This window comes from Suricata suricatta, chromosome 9 (genome assembly GCF_006229205.1).
Source record: "Suricata suricatta isolate VVHF042 chromosome 9, meerkat_22Aug2017_6uvM2_HiC, whole genome shotgun sequence".
NCBI classification, from domain to species: Eukaryota; Metazoa; Chordata; class Mammalia; order Carnivora; family Herpestidae; genus Suricata; species Suricata suricatta.
Window position 1 is genome coordinate 91437479 of NC_043708.1, and position 19197 is coordinate 91456675.

At 47.0% G+C, this 19197-nt stretch overlaps 1 protein-coding gene and 1 long non-coding RNA gene across 3 annotated transcripts in view; one reads left to right on the forward strand and one right to left on the reverse strand.

Moving 5' to 3' along the window:
- The window catches only part of ONECUT1 (one cut homeobox 1), a 32928-nt gene extending 14201 nt beyond the window's left edge, over positions 1-18727 (reverse strand). Inside the window, exon 1 of the mRNA XM_029951685.1 lies at positions 17623-18727. Within this exon, the coding sequence (XP_029807545.1) occupies positions 17623-18727 (1105 nt within the window). The remainder of the gene's footprint in view (positions 1-17622) is intronic.
- On the forward strand, positions 707-13364 carry LOC115301720. Of its 2 annotated transcripts, XR_003913262.1 has the most exons (4): positions 707-862; positions 1022-1144; positions 10454-10556; positions 12863-13364. It is a non-coding gene; the product is annotated as an uncharacterized LOC115301720 (long non-coding RNA). The 2 variants fall into 2 exon arrangements; XR_003913261.1 differs by lacking the exon at positions 10454-10556.
- Positions 18728-19197: the final 470 nt, after the last annotated feature.

The window sequence follows — 19197 nt, forward strand, 5'->3', positions numbered from 1 at the left end:
AATGCTGCTCAGTTGGTTCAGTGTCTGACTTCGGGTTCAGTCATGATCTCACAGTCTGTGGGTTAGAACCCCGTTCAGACTCAGTGCTGACAGCTCAGAGCCTGGAGCCTGCTTCAGATTCTGTGTCTCCCTCTCTCCCCAACTCACATTCTGTCTCTCGCTATCTCTCAAAAAGAATAAACATTAAAAAAAATTTTTTTAACACAAATTCTGGTTGGGAAAGTCACCCAAAACTCTCAGCACCCTTCCTGGTTTGCTTCTTTACCAGAGCCACCTCGACAGAGACCTGCCTTCCCAGGCATCTGTGGCCCGGAGTCCTTCTAGAGTCAGCATATAAAATATTTCCATCCACCTCTCTCTCTGGGTAAAGCTCAATAGGCTGTGGCCCAAGGGGTGAGGCCATTGGACTTTATGACCCAAGTAGGGCAGAGGCTGGCTACCTCCGCTTGGGAAAGGTGGGACAGGATCAGCTGAAGCAGGTGGCTGCCTCCCTGTGCTAGGCTCCGCACGTGTGTCACCTTACATAGCCTCTTAACAACTGTGAGAGGCAGGTACTCTCAGTATCTCTAGTTTACAGATAAGCAGCCAGAGGCTCAGAGGTTCAGGGACTGGCCCGAGGTCACAATGGCGGAGCTGGGATTCCAGCCTGTGAGGGTCCTGTGTTGGCACTGGAGGGGACGAGGAGATTCCTCAGACACACCAAGAGGGCACTGGAGAATCACACCAGCTTTCATTCTCTGTGGCCCCTCAAACAGCCTTTTTTGTGTGGTTCTAGACTATCTTCGTTCTTCTCCCTACAAAATTTGTCTTCTCCCATTTGTTCTGTGTTCCCTCTGGTACAGGCTGAACCTGAACTAGAAAGGTGAGCTGAGAATCCTCACTGAATGAATATTTTCATATCTCTATGAGACTTGCATGGTCTTCTTGCTGGGCATTGACGGTCTCACACACACACACACACACACACACACACACACACACATTTTCCTGAGCACAAACTCACGCTTTTTGATGCTCACAGGAAGAAACGCCCACGTGCTGACCCTCCCCTACATGAAGCTCTTTCCCTGCATTACTGCTTGCAAGGAACCAGCAGGAAGAGGCACCACTGCCTTATTCCTGCTCCTTCAACTAGTAACAAAAGGTAAGGTGGCTCTTTTCTCTGAAAGGCTGCTTCAGGAATTCTGATTTTTAAGTTCCTAAACTTCTGTTAGTGCCTGCTCCATTGGAGTTTTATTATATCAGTATCCCTCATCTTAAAGAACTCCTTCGTAGTTTGGACCCTAATAATTGGAAATGTGTGATATTCATGCCCTAGTTATGATGCTGATTCTTCTAAAAGTCAAAACAAATGTAGACCTGATGAATTGTATGCTTATGATGTGTTATTATCTCATATAGATCTATTGTGAATTGCAAGTCTTTAAAAAAATTTTTTTTTAACATTTATTTATCTTTGAGAGACAGAGAGAGGCAGAGCATGAGCAGGAGAGAGGCAGAGGGAGAGAGAGACACAGAAACCGAAGCAGGCTCCAGGCTCTGAGCTGTCAGAACAGAGCCCAATGCAGGGCTAAAACCCGTGAACCATGAGATCATGACCTGAGCCAAAGTCAGCTGCTTAACCAACTAGGCCACCCAGGCATCCGGTGAATTGCAAGTCTTAATTTATCAATCCTATTTCTTTAATCAATAGCCATGTATAATACTTTACAATATTCACAGCAATTGAAAGTTATAAAATGGAATTGCTTCAAAAATAACCTCCATTTTTTTTTAAAGACAGAAAGAGTGGAAGAGAGGGACAGAGTGGTGGGGGGGGAGAGAGAGAGAGAGACAGAGAGAGAGAGAGAATCTTAAGCTGGCTCCACGCTGAGCATGGGACTCAATCTCACGACCCTGGGATCATGATTTGAGCCAAAATCAAGAGTCAAGCTCAACCCACTGAGCCACCCAGGCACCCCATAAAGGTTTACTGTTTTCTTTTTCCTCTTTCTTTCTTCCTTCCTTCCTTCCTTCCTTCCTTTCTTCCTTTCTTTCTCTCTCTCTTTCTCTCTTTCTTTTTTTGAGTGAGAGAGAGTAAGAGAGAACACTGCCACTACTCCTACAACTGAGTCAGAAGGCAGTTCAGGGCCAGGTAAGGAGCAGGCTGTAGTAACAGCATGGAAAAATAGAAAATGCAGAAGGGTTGAATTTGGGCTGAAATACTGAAATAAGCTGGGAGTAGTGTGATCAGCCTCACTCAGATAAAGTGCTCAGGTGGGGACTAGGTATCAGAGGGCAGAAAGATACTGTGTCTGTCCTTGCTAAGTCTGGGTGGTGACGGTCAATACATCCCTCAAATACAGGGATGCAGTCAAATCAAGGGCTGAAAATCTCAGACGAAGAATGACTTATATATTAGGTGAAATGAAATATTTTGTTTCTTTTACTTCTGGCAGCTGCTAAATCATTAGATTCTTTGCATAGGGCTCTGGCTATTGGGAGGTCTTTGATTGAGGGGTGAGAGGTGTCATTCTTTCCACCCTGGGTCTTCGGTCTGGCCTGAATTCTGCAGTGGGAGAGTCTGGAAGGATCCTCAGAAGTTCCTAGCCTTGGTTACAAATTGGAATCACCTGAGACTTCAAAAACATTGCTGCCTGAAACCCATCTCCAGAGATCCTGACCTACTCAGTCTGGCAAAGGCCAGGCCCTGAGATTTTTGAAAGCTCCTGAGGTAATTCTAACATATATAGTCAGAGTGAGAACCAGTACTCTGCATCACTGCTTCTCAAATTTGGTGTACAGACTTGAGTCATTTGGACATCATGTGAAGATGGAGATTGTGATTCAGCTGGTCTGGGCGGGGCCTAAGAGTCTGCTCAAGGAACAACTTCCAGGTGATGTCGACCACACTCCATGTAAGCAGGGTCTCGAATCCAGAACAGAAATTCTAACTGATGTATTTGTGGGCCAAATCCATACATCAGCATCACCTGGGCACATGAAGAGGTGGTTTGTTAAAAATGCACTCCAGGGGTGCCTGGGTGGCTCAGTTGGTTAAGCGTCCGACTTCAGGTGAGAGAGAGAGAGGGAGACACAGAATCCGAAGACAGGCTCCAAGCTCTGAGCTAGCTGTCAGCACAGAGCCTGATGCGGGGCTCGAACCCACAAACCATGAGATCATTACCTGAGCCAAAGTCGGACGCTTAATCAACTGAGCCACCCAGGTGTCCCTCATTTTTTCTCTAAAGATTTTATTTTTAAGTTATCTCTACACCTGATGTGGGGCTTGAACTCACAACCCTCAGATCAGGAGTCACACGCTTCACTGACTGAGCCAGTCAGTCACACCTTGTCATTTCTTTTCTTGAAGTTATTTTTTTAGAGCACTAGAATTAAAAATGAAATTATAAAAATAAGATATAAGGTGCCTAGACATGGTAGGTATGCAACAAATAGTAAACATGTTTACTAGAGCTATGTCATAACGAAACCAGGGTCTAAAATCAAATATATATACAGTACGATAATTAACTCATCATAAATCTCTACCTCTGTATAGAAGGCAGTGTTCTAAAATGATACAGTAGCTTCATTTGGGTGCTGCACTACTTTAAAATAGAGAGGCTGAGTGGTAGATGGCATATATTTATATAAACTGAAAATTTGAACTTTTCTACAGTAAATGTCATAATAAAAGACATAAAAATTGGATTAAAGCACTTTAATGACGCACTTGAGACCACTTTCAATATACCCAGAAGGATGGTCATCCTACTGGTGCTACTCCTTAATTTCAGCATTCACATAATTGCACTGGGCAATCTTGCTGAGCATATACATATACAGGAAAGCAACTGTCAGTCAAAAGAGCAGAATAAAGGAAGCAAGAAGCATTCAATCGATTCCCCAGAAAGTTATTATTTGGGAAATGGAAGAGGTTCTTGATTATTTTAAAAGAGGTATACACACACAAGCACACACGCACGCACACACACACACGCACGCTCGCTCCCACAGTTGAAAAGCCATAGACTATCTCTAAAAGATACCCAAGAGACTGGTAACAAGGGTTGTCTCTAGGGGAGGGGGACTGAGTACTGAGGGAATAGATTAGGAGGAGAACTTGGTTTTCTCTGTATACCTTTCTATGTTAACTTTTATTAACCAATTAATTAATTAATTAAAGTTTATGTATTTGAGAAAGAGTGTGCATGCATGCACACTTGAGCAGGGGAGGGGCAGAGAAAGAGGCAGAGAGAAAGTCCCAAGCAGACTTCACACTGTCAGCTCAGAGCCCAACTCAGCTCAAGTTTATGAACTGTGAGATCATGACCTGAGCCAAAATCAGGTCGTTAGGATGCGTAACCAACTGAGTTACTGACCTGCCCAGCAGTGTTATCTAATTTTTAAAACACAATGTGCACAAAGAACATACTCAAAAATAAATATTTATTAATTAAAAACAATTCTTTAAAAAAACTGGGGCCCATGGGGCAACAACTGTGTAAACTAGATTAGTTTTTAGAAAAGCAAATTTTGCATTCTTGTGAAAGTGACAAAAACCAAGACTTGCCAATATCTGTCTGCCCTCCAACACACCTGTGCTTCTATACCCTCCCCTGTTGTCTTCGGTTATAGACAGAGGGATCCTGACCAATTGTTACAGGGGATTACTTTTTTTTTTTTAATGTTTATTTATTTTTGAGAGAGAGGCAGAGAGAGAGAGAGGGAGACAGAATCTAAAGCAGGCTCCAGGCTCTGAGCTGTCAGTGCAGAGCCTGATGCAGGGCTCAAATTCACCAACTGTGAGATCATGATCTGACCCAAAGTCAGACGCTTAACTGACTGAGCCACCCAGGCACCCCAAGCTTTTGTTTCTCTACCAGCAGGAACAGATTTGGGCTACCCCTTGACACTGGGGTTTCATGGTTCTTGTGTGCCCAATGGCAGGCAGCTGGTTGGAATTAAAGTACCCGTCACTGTCCACCAACACTGGGGAAATACAAACCAGACCGAAAAGACTGAACCTACAATCTTTGCCTCACTAGGGTGATGCTAACATCATGTCTCCCTCATTTAGTAACATGTTCCTGTGAGGCAGAGGCAATCTACTTGATTTTACATCTCAAATCTGTGTGGAGACCAGAAAGCCCACCTCTCTTAAGAATATGCTTGAGAGGGTGGGCTGTTCTGAAATGTTCTATCTTTATATTTATATTTACATCAACACAGCCACCCTAGGGCTAACGGTATATCCAAGCACCCAGCTTCCCAAACCAGAACCGTAGGAGTCAGGTCCTCTCTCATTTTTGCTCTTCATGATGTCTTCTCTACTTTACTCTAGATATAGCTCTCAAGTTTTGCCCACCCATTTTCTCTACCTTTGTTGACAATGACACACAATCAGACCCCCATCTATTTCCACCCCACCTCCCAGCTAGTTCCTTGCTATTGCTATTCTCCTATTATCTCACTCAAGTCTGCTTTCAAAAGCACACCTCTGACTTCGTTCCGCTATGTATTGTGTCCCTATCTATTTATCTATCTATCTATCTATCATCTATCTATCTATCTATCTATCTATCTATCTATCTATCATCTATCTATCTATCTATAAATATAAAACTATGAAACTGTAGATTACTCCAGAAAAATGGTAAGTAAAGGGCAAAAATAAAAGTCATTTGCCCTTAAATCCTCCATATCAAAGTTCTAATTCTCAACCTGTAATTATATTAAAATCACCTGTGAAGCTTTTTAACCAACACCTATTTTCTCCCAACCTCTCCTCCACAAATCTGATTTGTTCCCTTAGAGGAACATAAAATCCTCTGCCCACTCCTCCCCAGCACTGAAAACCACAGTCTTGGAGAACACTTTTGTTATTGACGGGAAGGTACTATGTCACTCAGCCGTGCCAGGGAAGACACAAGTTTTCAGCTGTGTAACAATTCAGATTAAAAAATATTTTGGCCAGGTCCTCCACACATACTGCTGTTGCCTCTGCCCAGTAATCTCTTCTTCCATTTCTGACCCAAATCCTATTCATTTTCCAGATATTCAAATTTGTCCTTTCATCACACCCCAAACTTTTCTTGGGGTGTGATGAAAGAAGAAGAAGAAACGAACAACTATTTGTCTCTATTCCCCATTAGACTGTGAGACCTAAGAGAAAAGTTGGCCAAATATGCCATCCCTAGTAGTGAGCACATGTGCTGTAGCTCGTGCTCAAATGAATGAAAATTAAGCCTTTCTGTCCATATCTCATAAAATTCCCTCTTTCACTTTTTTATTTTGAAGTTTTAATTCACATGCAGTTAGTTAACATAAAATGTAGTATTAGTGTCAGGTGTACAATATAGTGATTCAACACGTTCAGTAACACCCGCTGCCCATCACACATGCCCTCTTCAATCCTCATCACCTGTTCCACCCATCCCCCTCTCCCCTCTGGTCACCATCAGTGTGTTTTCTATAGTTAAGAGTCTGTTTCTTGGTTTGTCTGTCTCTTTTTCCCCCTTTGCTTGTTTTGTTTCTTAAATTCCAAATATGAGTGAAATCATATGGTATTTGTCTTTCTCTCTCTTATTTCATTTAGCGTAATATCCTCTAGCTCCAACCATGTCACTGCAAATGGCAAGGTTTCTTTTTTTATGGCTGAGTAATGTTCCACCGTGTGTGTGTGTGTGTGTGTGTGTGTGTGTGTGTGTGTGTGTGTATGGCGCATCTTCTTTATCCATTCATCAGTCAGTGGACAATTGGGCTGTTTCCATAATTTGGCTCTTATAGACAATGCTGCTATAAGCATCCTCTTCACTTCTTGTGTCCTGTCCACAAGTGGCAGAACATAATTTCTAAGAGGGTTGACATTTAGTACATGGCTAGGTACAATGTAAATGACCATAACGCTGTGAGGTTTGTTTGGTATAAGCTATTTGGGTTAGGAAACCAGAAAAAAAATCTTTTTCCTCCCCAATGTTAAAATTAAATAACATTTACCTCCATAAACAATATGTATATTTAAGATAGGAAGCCTAGTAACAAAATGAACATTTGTGAAGGAAGCATCCAACAAAAGAATTAAAACATCAGTTTGAGACGGGGGAGGGGCACAGAGAGAAGGAGACAGAATCTGAAGCAGGCTCCAGGCTCAGAGCTGTCAGAATGGAGTCCGACACAGAGCTTGAACTCACAAGCTGTGAGATCATTACCTAAACAAAGATGATGCTTAACTAGCCGAGTCACCCAGGTGCCCCAAAGTGGTATTATTCTGATGTGATCTTCCATAGCTTTTTTTCTCCTTAATTCAACATTGTTCCTAAGACTCAACTATGCTGCTATATATCACTGTGGCTATATATAGTGCAAAATATTATTGTAGTATACTACTGCATTATGTAAATATATTACAATTTATGCACTCCTTGTCAGTGGACGCTTGGATGTTTCTGGCTTCTTTGCTCTTATGAACAAGGCTGCTACAGTCTTGTACACATCTCCAGGAGCATCTGTGAGTTTACCTAGGGTATATACCAACAAGTGAAATCACTGGATAGGTGTAGGTTCAGGTTTATAAGTCAGTGACAAATTATCTTTTGAAACAATGGTACCAATTTACATTTCTAATCAGCAGTGTATGGATTCCTGTTGATCCAAATCCTCACCAACAGCTCACGTCGTTAGGACACAGGAAACTCAAACTGCAGCATATCTGTGCCAGAAGGTGGCACTACTGACTGGACGGGTTGTTTCCTCCTGACAATCCGACAGGAGAGCCTAACCTGAGTCTTTGCCCAGAAGATGGGTCCCCAGGCCTGACACTTTGTTGAATCCTGACTTTGAGACAGAGTACTAAATAGAGACAAGAGACTGCCGTGGATACAAGGTCATCACAGAAGGCAATGAGGCATAGAATGTGGGACCCGAAAGGATCCTACAGTCATAGCCTTCATTCTGCATTTAAGGAGACTGAGGACACAGAAAGGGTAAATGACAAGTTCTCTGAGTTAATTAATGCAAGAACTTGTCTCGGGCTTTTATTAGTCCAGAATGTTTAATTTTAATTTCTTTATTTGTTTTCATAATGTAAGATAGCGTAACATGATCTATTAAATTAATAGTAACTATCAGTATCCAAAGAAATGCCAATTTATTTTTAAAAGGCAGTTGTTTGACTTATGTGACTGATGAATTTAGTAACTTTAATTTCTCTGCTTATGAAGGAAATAGGGACAATACTGATTTCCACTGGGATAAACAGGGGAAAAATGCAATCTCTACAATTCTGGTTTTCACTATGCAAATTTGACTGTAAGACACTTATCTCCTGGGGAAAATGATCCTCAGTTTTAAGTCTGATGATCTTCATCCTTGGATCATTCCATTCCCCCTCCCCTAGCAAATGCTAAACACTACTTTATAAGTCATTTTTGTGAGGAAGGCAAACTTCAAATTCAGTTGCTTCAATTCATCTTCCTCTTATGAGCACTGATGATTAAGCTATCATAAGATGCTGAGAATTGTGTGTGAACAGTATAGTAAGATAGCCTCAGTAACTTTATGGTTTATAACATTAGATGGCTTTACAGGAAAATGCAAAAAATACTGAAAAAGACCAATTTGCAACTGAGGTACTTAGCACTGTTCAGAGTGTGCATAACAATCAACTGTGGCATGATCCTCAGCAGAGGAATCTGTCCTCCTGCATCAAAGGCAGTAAAAGTGGAATTAGGGAGAGGGGAGAAGGACTACTTTACTAGAAAGGGTGTTTATGTGAAAGAAAATGGCCTCAGAAGCCTTCAGTGGAAATGTTCATTCTGGAGCTGTTCACTTCAGGCATTCCCTCCCTTGGCTCATGCCTAGCTCCTCCCTCCACGGAGAATCCATTTACCACTTTAAAATGTCTGCCTTTGGGGCACCTGGGTGGCTTGGTTGGTTAAGTGTCAGACTTCAGCTAGGGTCAAGGTCTTGGGGTTCGTGGGTTTGGGCTCCATGTTGGGCTCTATGTTGACAGCATGATGCCTGCCTGGGATCCTCTCACTTCTCTCTCTGCCCCTCCTCAACTCTCTCTCTCTCCATAAACAAACAAACAAATAAATAAAATGTCTTCTGGTTTAACAATGTCTATAGGCTGGCAATAAAAGCTTCCTGTGAAAGATCCTTTTCTTTAATGTCAGGAGCTGTTTATTATTGGGGATGGGGGCTTGGAGGGAAAGAACACCAAGAAGTTTTGCTAGGAATGTTAACCAAACTGCTGATGTTCTCCTGGTTCAGGTTTTCCTCCTAGCAGTCATTTTAATTAGCACTTCCCCCATTTAATGAGCTTGCAGTGCCATTACATAATCACCCAGCTCGCTGGATTAATGATGAAAAGAGGAACTGATTTTTCCAGTTGCATCATTTGAAGTAAATGTTAACTTTCTTTCTGAGTCCTTAGTTAACCGCATTAGTGTGACAAATATGTCTTTGTCTAGCATAAGTAATTAGAATTTAATCACTTTAACTGCATCTTAATTATCCCAAATGAATTGAAAGGACATTTAATAGCAAAGATTAAATTGCCTTAATGAACGATTTTTGTGACTCCATCAATACTTGAATCGCGTTAGCCACTCCCCTCACGCACTTTACCTGTAGTGAGCACAGGGGTCACTAGGTGGCATGCTTCGCTCGCTTATTTATTTAATCCTCCCCCCAACCCCCTCCATTGATCTGTTTTAGAAGACAACAGGAAAGAAAGCAAAAAGCTCATAGTTTATTGTGTTCCTTTGATAACCTCTCTTTGGGACTATGAGATCATCACCAGATGCAAAGACGAAAGCAGTGATTTCAGAACCTGTCGATTCTGAGTACCCTATGGCATATGCAAAGGAAGATGAGAGACACATGGATAACTGGAAACATGCAGTGTTTGAGGGAAGTTGTAAGTTGTCCTCTGGATGGGTGCCAACTTACATATAGCCTTAGCTTAATTTATTATTTTTTAGTGCCGGGTCCTAAAATATGAGTAACAGGCAAGCTTGGGATAGCAAGACAGGCACTGATCTGAAGTGAAGAAATGTAATTGCTGTCCAAGTGCAGATTAGAACAGCAGCGCCTGAAAGTATGGGAGGTTTGGGCCTTTGGGCCCTTCTCCAGGCATGAGTCCCAATGGACCAGTCCTACCCACAGAACACATCTAATGATTGGGTCTTGCCCATCAATAACTGTTTAACTGAACAAATGGAGAGAAGACTTGGGTTCCATGTCTAGCTCTCATACTGCCTTATATTCCCTCTAGCTGCTTCTTCAAAAGAGAGCAATAAAGAGTCTTGTTTATAAGTCCTCGGTAAAAAAGAAATAAGCTTCCACAAGTAACTTTCCTTGAGAGTCTAGAAGAAGACACATACTCTTCAATTTCAAGACTTTTATTATGCAGACAATTTGCAGATGGGGTGTTTACGACAGCAAATCAGACATCTCCACATTCTAGGTCCATTGATCTGGTGGATCTGTACAGGCACATTGTGGAGAGTAAGAGGGTTCTGGGCTTTGAGCTGGGAAAGCTGAGTTGAAGACATCAGTGCTTACCACAGGTAAGTTATATGAAACCTCAATGAACATAGAAATAAGGAAAATAATAGTAACTCCTACTAAACTAGTGACTCCTCAACTTTGCTGTTCATTAAAAGCATGTTAGAGCTCTTAAAAATCCCAATGCCCAGGTCATGCCCTATACTAATTACACCAGGATGCTAGGGTTTTAGCTAGGCATCATATTTGTAAAAATCCCTAAGTGATTCTAATGTGTAGCAAGATCTGGGAGCCTCTCAAAGAGACAGTGAATATTAAATGGGAACACCTGTACCCTCAGACAGTGCTTGACTAAGAGAACATGTCCCCTCATACAGCACCTGACTGACAGAACATTCACAACAGGCATAAGCCCCTTCCTTATTAATTGCCATGACAAATTGGATGGGTAGGACTTCAGGGACTGGTTCTGTTTAGCTATTGGTTTACCAAATTGTCTCACCTAAAGGAAAAGAAAGACTCTAGAATCTGACTTTTTCCCAACTTTATGATAATGTAACCTCTTTGGGAGGAACATAATGTAGATGATTCTGTAGCAAGCCTCAGTGACAAAACATAAATTCCTATGTTTGTATTAAAATCATCAGTCATGTCTAGTCATCATGTCTAGTCATGTAATCAAATCTTATCACTGCAGGAGGAAATTAAACTTTCCTAATATTAACATACTTGTCACAGAATACAAACCTGTGCATATCTATTGATAGAAGAAAGGAATTTGTGATTGTGCACTGAATTCATACACATTAGAAATCAGTTTTCTTTTTACTATACTCTATGCTGACCCTTTTCATGTAGAAATAATGTGGCTTTCTTCTCCCAAAAGTGGTTATTCATCTTATTTAAGTAGAGACATGATGAAAATAGTATTTAATGAATACTTGTTGAATGCATTTATCCAGAATGATGAGAAATCTATCCTCTAACTACCATGACTTCAATAAGACCCTCTTTCTATTGCTACCCTAGGCTGGGAACCATTCAATTTTACCCAGAGTGTGGAGATTCTACTGTTTTATCTGAAAGAAAATTAGGCATTTTTTCATCCAATTCATGATGGCTACATTGTTCATTTAAAACCTTAAGATGGTGTTTATTCCACTATATGGAGTTTACAAAGAGCACTGTTACTTGGAGGACAAGGGTTCTAAATATGGATTTTGAGGAACAAGATACAAAGAACCTCTTTTTAAATTACCCATCTCCATCAGGCTTGAAGACTTTTTTTCTTACAAGGAAATCAAGAATAAATTTTACTGATATACTCTGTAAGAACTATGTCCTCTGAGAACTTTGGGTAGCAATATCTGTTTGATTAGCTGAATTTGCCATGAATGTGGAAATGATGACATCAAAACAGCTCATGTAACAACCGTCTTAAAGACCTCGTAGATTAGAGATGACTATAGATTTTCCCCAGCACGGATCAAAGGGACTGAATTGAACGTTTTAGCTTAATGATCCAACCCCTGTCACACCCATAGGGACTCGAATTCTGATTTTGTAAGCAGGTGTGCACGTGTATTCAGATGCACACAGAAAGCTGCCAGTGAGGGAAGAAAAGATCAATCACCTGATCGACGAGGATAGGTTTGATCTTTTTGATTACTTGACTGTGCCAGTGTATATTCCTGGCGAGGCCTCAGGATTTCTCATAAACTTCAGAATATCAGCTGTTAGTTTTCACGTCATTACTACAACTCTTCAAAGGCATTCCACCCACTTTCCAGCAGCAAAGACAAACTGGAACAGGCTAGCTCAGGCGGGGCCCTGTCCAGGGTCCTGACGCCACACCAAAGCTCCAGGCCGGTCGGCCTCCGCACGCCCTTTCACCCACCCCACACCAGAGGAAACAAAGACCTCCGAGCTCAAAGCCTCAGGGCTGCCTCCCGACTCCAGTCAGTTAGCTGGAAGGGGAAACAACAAAACAAAGGAACCAATATCCACGCATCCAGTACTGCATCCCCTAGCCTAGTCTCCTACTCCACACTGCCAGGGTCACCCTCTCTACTCTGGCCCTGTTTTCTTCAAACAAAAACATGTCAGCAAAAGTATAATTTGGGTAGAAAATCCAAGTGTGAATCTTGTTTAGAGAGGTCAGAGTCTGGGTATACTTTTGGAGGGACGGCAATTTTGTCTCATCAGTGGCGTAACACCCAGACATTGTCAGGAGCCAAGATATGTAGCCCTTTCTTCCTCCTTCACACCATTTCCTATCAAAAAATAATCATTGTTTTGCAAATCACTAGGACAACGATGTTCTAAAAACAAAGCCATAGCAGGCATCCCTTTCCTTTCCTCTCCGCAGCATGTTGACCACTGGAGGCTTGCTTGATGGCCTGCTGCAGCAGTCTGCATGGGGATGTGTGCAGCTATCACGGCACACAGCCCATCAGACACCAGGGGAAGCTGAGCCCAATGGAGGGCAGGATTCCAGCTCCCCACAGGGCACTGAGGCTCAAAGCTTGAAGATAAAGAAAGATGCAGCCTGGGCTCTGAGTTGCTATCCTGTGACAACACAGGTATTGTTGGAGCAGTGTGTCCCAAGTGCCAGTAGCAAAAGAACTATGGTAGGGCCTGGCTCTCTAGTGACCACTACATCTCTGGGGCCAGCATGTCACTCTGACTGACTCTGATCACCCTTTGGGCACTTCCAAGGGCCTGGGGCTGCACCTGTTGGTGGTACAGCCAGCCACCATCAGAATGGGGTTATCTGTCTCAGGCAGGCCATCCTGCATGTACCAACATGAGGGTCACCAATAATAACCACCAGGCTTTCTCAAGCTTCAATAATAAGCATTCCTACCCTAGTCAAATAGTTGGCTCCAATCTTTACCATATGCACACTTCTTAACACCAGGCGTTCCCTCCTCCCTTCACCAGCATTTGTGCTCTCTAGTGGGGACTGCAGGAAGGGTCCCAAACCTTCAAGGGATAGGGCACAGGTTGAGAGAAAGGCCCATGAAGAGCTTTTTGGTGACTGTCTCTAAGGATAAGAACTTTTGGATTCCTGCTTGGCTGGTATATGGGGGTGGGGGTGGGGATTCCCCAGCTAGCTCCTTGGACACTGGGCCACTATTCACCCTAAAGAGCTGGGGGTTCTTTGGGATTCCTCAGTTGGCAATGGTGGCTGCCCCCATCATTGCACGCTGGGAGGATGTGCTCCTTCCCCTCCACCACTGCCCCTCTTCCCCAGTCTCACTGGCTCCTGGGCTGCTAGGAGGATGTGGTTGGCCACCCCAAAGACCCTTTGTTTGAACTGCAGTAGCTGGGAGCAGCTGCACTGTGTGAAAAGTGGGGCTTGAGAGAACCAGTCCATTTGGCACCTTCTCCTACTCATGGGCCCAGGAACTCTTTCAATTCCCATGTCCCCATATGCCCAGGCCTGGTTTTTCTCCTCACAAAAATTTGGGGATTTAGGGAAGTGAGGTTCCCAAGGCCGAGCACTGCACTCCTTCTAGGCTCACTTGGCCCAGGGATCTGAGGGGACAGCTGAAATGGCACCCGCTGGGATAAATATTAACAAAAAGCAAATGGACTTGCAAGGAGGCCAGTTATCAATCAACCAGACCACAAGGCCACTTATGGCAAACACAGCCCAGGTTGGTCCTGGTGAGACTTTCTCATGGCCACTTCCTGGCTGAACATTCCCCTGTACACACATACCCCCAGACTCAGGCTCTCCTCCAGGTATTTCTGGGGCCAATTCTGGACAGGAAACGAATGCAGTCCCAGATGCAGGAGACCTGGCAGGCTTCCTAGCATTGTTTGGAGGGTCCCTTCCTTCAGGTACCCCAGGGTCAAAGGGGCCTGGTACTCACCCATGCCTGAGCTTGGGGCCTCTGGGCCTTGCCCCCTGGGTCCTTGGTGCTGTGCCATCTGGTGGGTGCACATTGTAGCCTCTTTCTAGGCTGACAGCTCCCCTATTATGGCCAAAGCTTTCTGGAATCTTTCATTGGAAACTGATCTCAAGGTCTTAATAGGCACCCACCCACCCAGGATGAGAAGCAGCAGGAGCCTAGTTGCACTGTACTTTAATGGGGCAGCAGCAAATATTAGGTTGAAGGAACACATACAGATTTTTTAAAGGTAGTTAATTTGGTGAAAATTTCCTCCTTTCTCCCATCTTCCACCAAGCCAATGTAATATTGTAAGGAGAAAGAGCCTCTCCAAACATGTGCCATGTGTAGAGGTTTTGACCCTCCGCAATAGGCTTTGTGGAGTCTGATGTGCATGAAAGAGCATGGAGAAGCCACTCTTTGCCAATGAGCAAAAAACCCACCGCACAGGGTAGGGAGGAGGTTGAAAGGTCTTTAGTGCAATAGGGAGCCAAACTGCAAGGGGCACCTCTGTGCATGGACGCTGATGATGGTGGTAATGTCCCCAGCCTCAGCCAAAGTGTCCTGCAATTCATTTAAGTCTGCACTCAGGGGCTACTAGACATCATTTGGAGACTTCAAAAAAGGCCTCACTCCCTCCTCACCCCACCCCGGAAATAAAAATGTTAAAGGGATGGCTCATTGTTCTTTGGTCACTTTAAAATAGGTCGTGGTTCCTGCAATATAATGGGATTGTTCTCCCCAGTTGGGCTTGCTTGGCAATCGTCCCCATCCCAGCCTTTCCAAGCCGTTCAATTAAATTAAAGAAAGGAAAATTAAACACAGTGCTCCATCCGGATCTTAGGATGGGAATTCCACTTGGGGTTGGGCACCAAAGCTTGTCCTGACACAGGCTCTTATTTTCCTTTAAAAAAAAATTTTTTTTTCCCCAAGAAAATTTCACGTGCCTAGACTGAGCTTGACTCGCCTTCTGCTGCTGGATGCCAGACTGTCACCCCTTCAATAACTTCCCGGGTCCAGTGAGCCCGGCGGGCATGCGGCCCAGCCTTCCCACATGATGGTCCCAGTACTCTGCTATCCCCTTAACAGCACTGCGGCGCCCACGCGTGTAGGTCAGAGGGAGCTCGCACAGATCACGTTTCCAGAGCTGTGGGTCATCTCTCAACAGAAACTGTCAGTCTGTTTTTCCAGGGTGCCACCGGGGCAGAAGGGAAAGGCTGTCACTGAAGTCTAAATCAAGCACCTTCAGTAGGCGAGGAGTGGGGATGAGTACCAAGATTCCCAGAGGGGATCTCTCTTCATTTCCACCCCGTTCCTCCATTTCCTCTGCCCCACAGGCGGGCCTGTGGGAGCACTGCCTGGTTAAAAGGTCCCTCAAGCCGGAGTAGGAGGCTGAGGCGGGCGTGTGAAAAGGCGCTGACTTTTCAGTTCAAGTCAGGGACAAGGGTAGCTGTTTCTCCCACCCCTTGTGGAACTTCAGCTGCCCTGGGCTCTTGGTCAGCTCACACGGGTGGGAGGTGATATGGTGGATGCACACAGGGATAGGAAATGGATTCGCGGGAGCCCCAGAGGGCACCTTGTCAAGTTCTCTCTTACCCTTCCTGTCCTATCCCCCCTCCTCCCTCTCCTGACTTCCAGGCGCAAGCTGTAATAGCCTGCTAGGGGACATTACTTGGAACCAGAGAACGCGCGGCTGGACTGGAAAACCTGGCGGGGCAGAAGCGCCGCCAGTGCTGAGCACGGCAAAGTGCCCAGGAGCGCCCAGACCCTAGGAGTGCTTTGGGCTGTATCCGGGTCCCGCCGCAGGCTCACTGGCCCGCCGGCACCTGCCTCCCTCTAGCTTCTCATTGGCCCGTACGAGGTGGGGGAGGGGGCTCTGGCCTCTTGCTTTGATTTTAGACTGTGAAACGGCTCAGTGCCCCCGGCTCTGAGCGGATTGACTGTCTCTCATTCTCCAGGGACGAATTAATGGAGAACGATCAGTTAATTAACAAACCCTCATTCTGGCCTTTACCTTTCTCTTTGCCAGGACTCAGGCCAGGGCACCAGGCTGAGATTGGGGTGGGGGAAGTAGCACGGACCCAGGAGTCAATCAAATCGGTGGGGTCTCATCAAACCGTGCCCGCCCTCGGCTGCCCTTGGCTCTACCAAGGGCTCTTCCTCTGCCCTCCGGGGTCGCCGAATCCGCTTGAAATCTTCAGTGTGATTCAGACTGTCCCCTCGGCCAGCTTCCAGGAGCTTTCCTTAGCTTTGAGAGGCTGAGAAAGCTAGGCGCTGTGTGTGCAGCGCCCACGAGACATTCCCACTCTATTCGGAAACACCAAATCTTCGGGTTTCGCGCCTAGGAGATCTCTGCTCGCTGACTTGGGGGTCATGTCCACACTCCCACCCCCTTGCACGGGGATTCACTCGAAACATCATGCAGAGGGGGAAAAACAACAACAACAAAACAAAACAACGAAAAACAACGAAATGCGAAGCCGTAAACTAGCCGGCACAAAAGGCCGTCCCTGGGCTCAGCTGTAAACTCCCTAGCCGCTCCGCCGCCCTCACCCTTACCTCGGCACCATCTGCCTTCCTTTCCCTTCCACAGCTGGTTACCAGGGCAGAGTGTTGCTAACTCTTAACACAATGTCGGCGCCAAACACACACCTTCCATGGGCTTCAGAACCTTTACCCAAACTCTCCGAGTGCGCTCTCCATCCCTCCCATTCCTGCCTCGCTCCAAGGGGGTCTCCGCACTAAGTTCAGCCAAAGGAGGGCGGGCAGCTGCGGCACACTCCAACCCAACACCCGGGTGTGTACCAGCGTTACTGGCTGGCAGAATCTGCGCGCGTTTCCACGCACGCGTCGCCGTCCTTTTCCCAAAGCCGGAGCGTCCAACTGATAAGCGAGACACAAACCGAATCCGGCCAGGTGCCGGGGTCTCCCTGCGTCTCCCGCGGTGAGCGCTTCTAGCACTGTCTCCGAGCACGAATGTGTCTCCGAAGTCGCTCAGGCGGTACCGCTCAGCTCCGGAGCCTACTATACAGCCCAATGCACTGAGTCCTGGAGGAGGTGGGAGCCGTGCGCGGGCTCTTCCCGGCCCAGGGAACCCCCCTCCCTTCTTGTGGGGAAAGGAGAATGGGATGAAGCGGACCCAGACCTCTCCTTTTTCCTCCCTTCTTCGGTCCCTTCAGCTTCCCCAACCTCTTATCTTCCCCACCACCCAGCTCCTTGGCCGGCTCACCTGCCAAGCGGAGCGCAGACATGCGCTGGAACTCGGGCTCCTGCAGCCACTTCCACATCCTCCGGAAAGTCTCCCTCCCGGACTTGAGTTTGCTCCAGGGTTTGGGGTTGCGCAGCAGGTCCGAGAGGGTCCCTTGGGAGCGGCAGAGCACCCTCTGCGCGAAGATGGCCTGTGGGATGCTATAGCGCTTGAGCTCGGTGGTGATACGCTGCGCCACCTCTTTGGTATTGATCTCTTCCATCTGCCCTGAATTACTTCCATTGCTGACCTGTGCGCCGGTCACCGAAGGGTTGGGTTCCCGGGCCGTGCCCAGGAGTTGCCCGTGGCCCTGGGCGTTCAGGTGGGCGTGGGGGTGATGCGGAGGAAGGCCGTTGATGGGCACCATGCCAGCCGAGGTGGGCGTGAGGTGCTGCTCCCCGTGACGGCCGAGCATGGCCGGGTGGTGGGCTTCGAAGCCGTTGGGGGTGAGCATCTTGTCAGTGGGCATAGCGGCGCCCGGGTGGGCATAGTGAGGGAGCCCTTGCTGGGAGTTGTGGATGCCGCCAAGCCCGGAGCTGGAGAGAGGCGAGAGGCTCTGGCCCATGCCGGCCACGTCCTTGTGGTAGGGGGTATAGAGGTTATTCATGGAGGCTAGCCCGCGCTCGTCCCGCATGAGCGTGAAGCTACCGCTCACGTTGCCCGCCAGGCGCTGGTGGTGGTGCGGGTGGTGGTGGTGATGGTGGTGGTGGTGATGGTGGGGGAACTTGTCCGAGACGGTGGAGATGGGCGGCAGCGGCTGCAGAGGGGTTAAGGTGGTGTAGGTGGTGGGCATGCTCATACCTGGGGGAGTCTCGCAGGCCATGGTCATGGTGGGGTGCAGGGGGCCGGCTAGGCTGTGCTCAGGGGCCCGGTGGTGGTGGTGGTAATCGCCGCCGCCGCCACCACCGTCCAGCAAGGACGCCATGCCCATGGAACGCGGGTGCGCGGGGGGCAAGTGGCTGCCACGGTGCGCCACGGAGCTTCGCGCGTGGGGACTGCCGCCCAGGAGGTCGGCAGGAGCGGGCACTGGCTCATGGCTCACCCCGTGCAACTCGCCGATCGCCTCCATGGTCAGCTGCGCGTTCATCGTGATCCGGGCGAGCGGGCGGCGGACACAACATCGATGAGGCCGGGCAGAGGCGGCGAAGGGCGCACGCAGTCCGGTCTTCACATCGGCTGCCGGTGACTGTTGCCTGCCTGCCTGCCTTCCTCTCACTGTGGGGCTCTGTCTCCCTCTCTGTGTGTCTCGCCTTCCCTCTTGCCCCCACCTTCCCCTCTGCGTCCTCGGCTTTTTTTTAAATATTAATTTCCAAAAAGGATCCGTGCCGTTGGGCGAGCGCGGAGCCCCCAGCCCGCCTGCCCCTGGCCCCCTCTCACCCCTTTCCTTCTTAGAATTCTGAGGCCCCCGGCTCCCCTGACGCAGTCCGCGCCTCTTCGGCGGCTGCTTTTTGCCCGCGCCGCTGGCCAGCTCCAGCCATGGCTCGGTTACTGTTGCAGACTCTGTGGCCGCGGTTCCGCCGCCGCCGCCGCCGCTGCCGCCGCCGCCGCCGCCGCTGC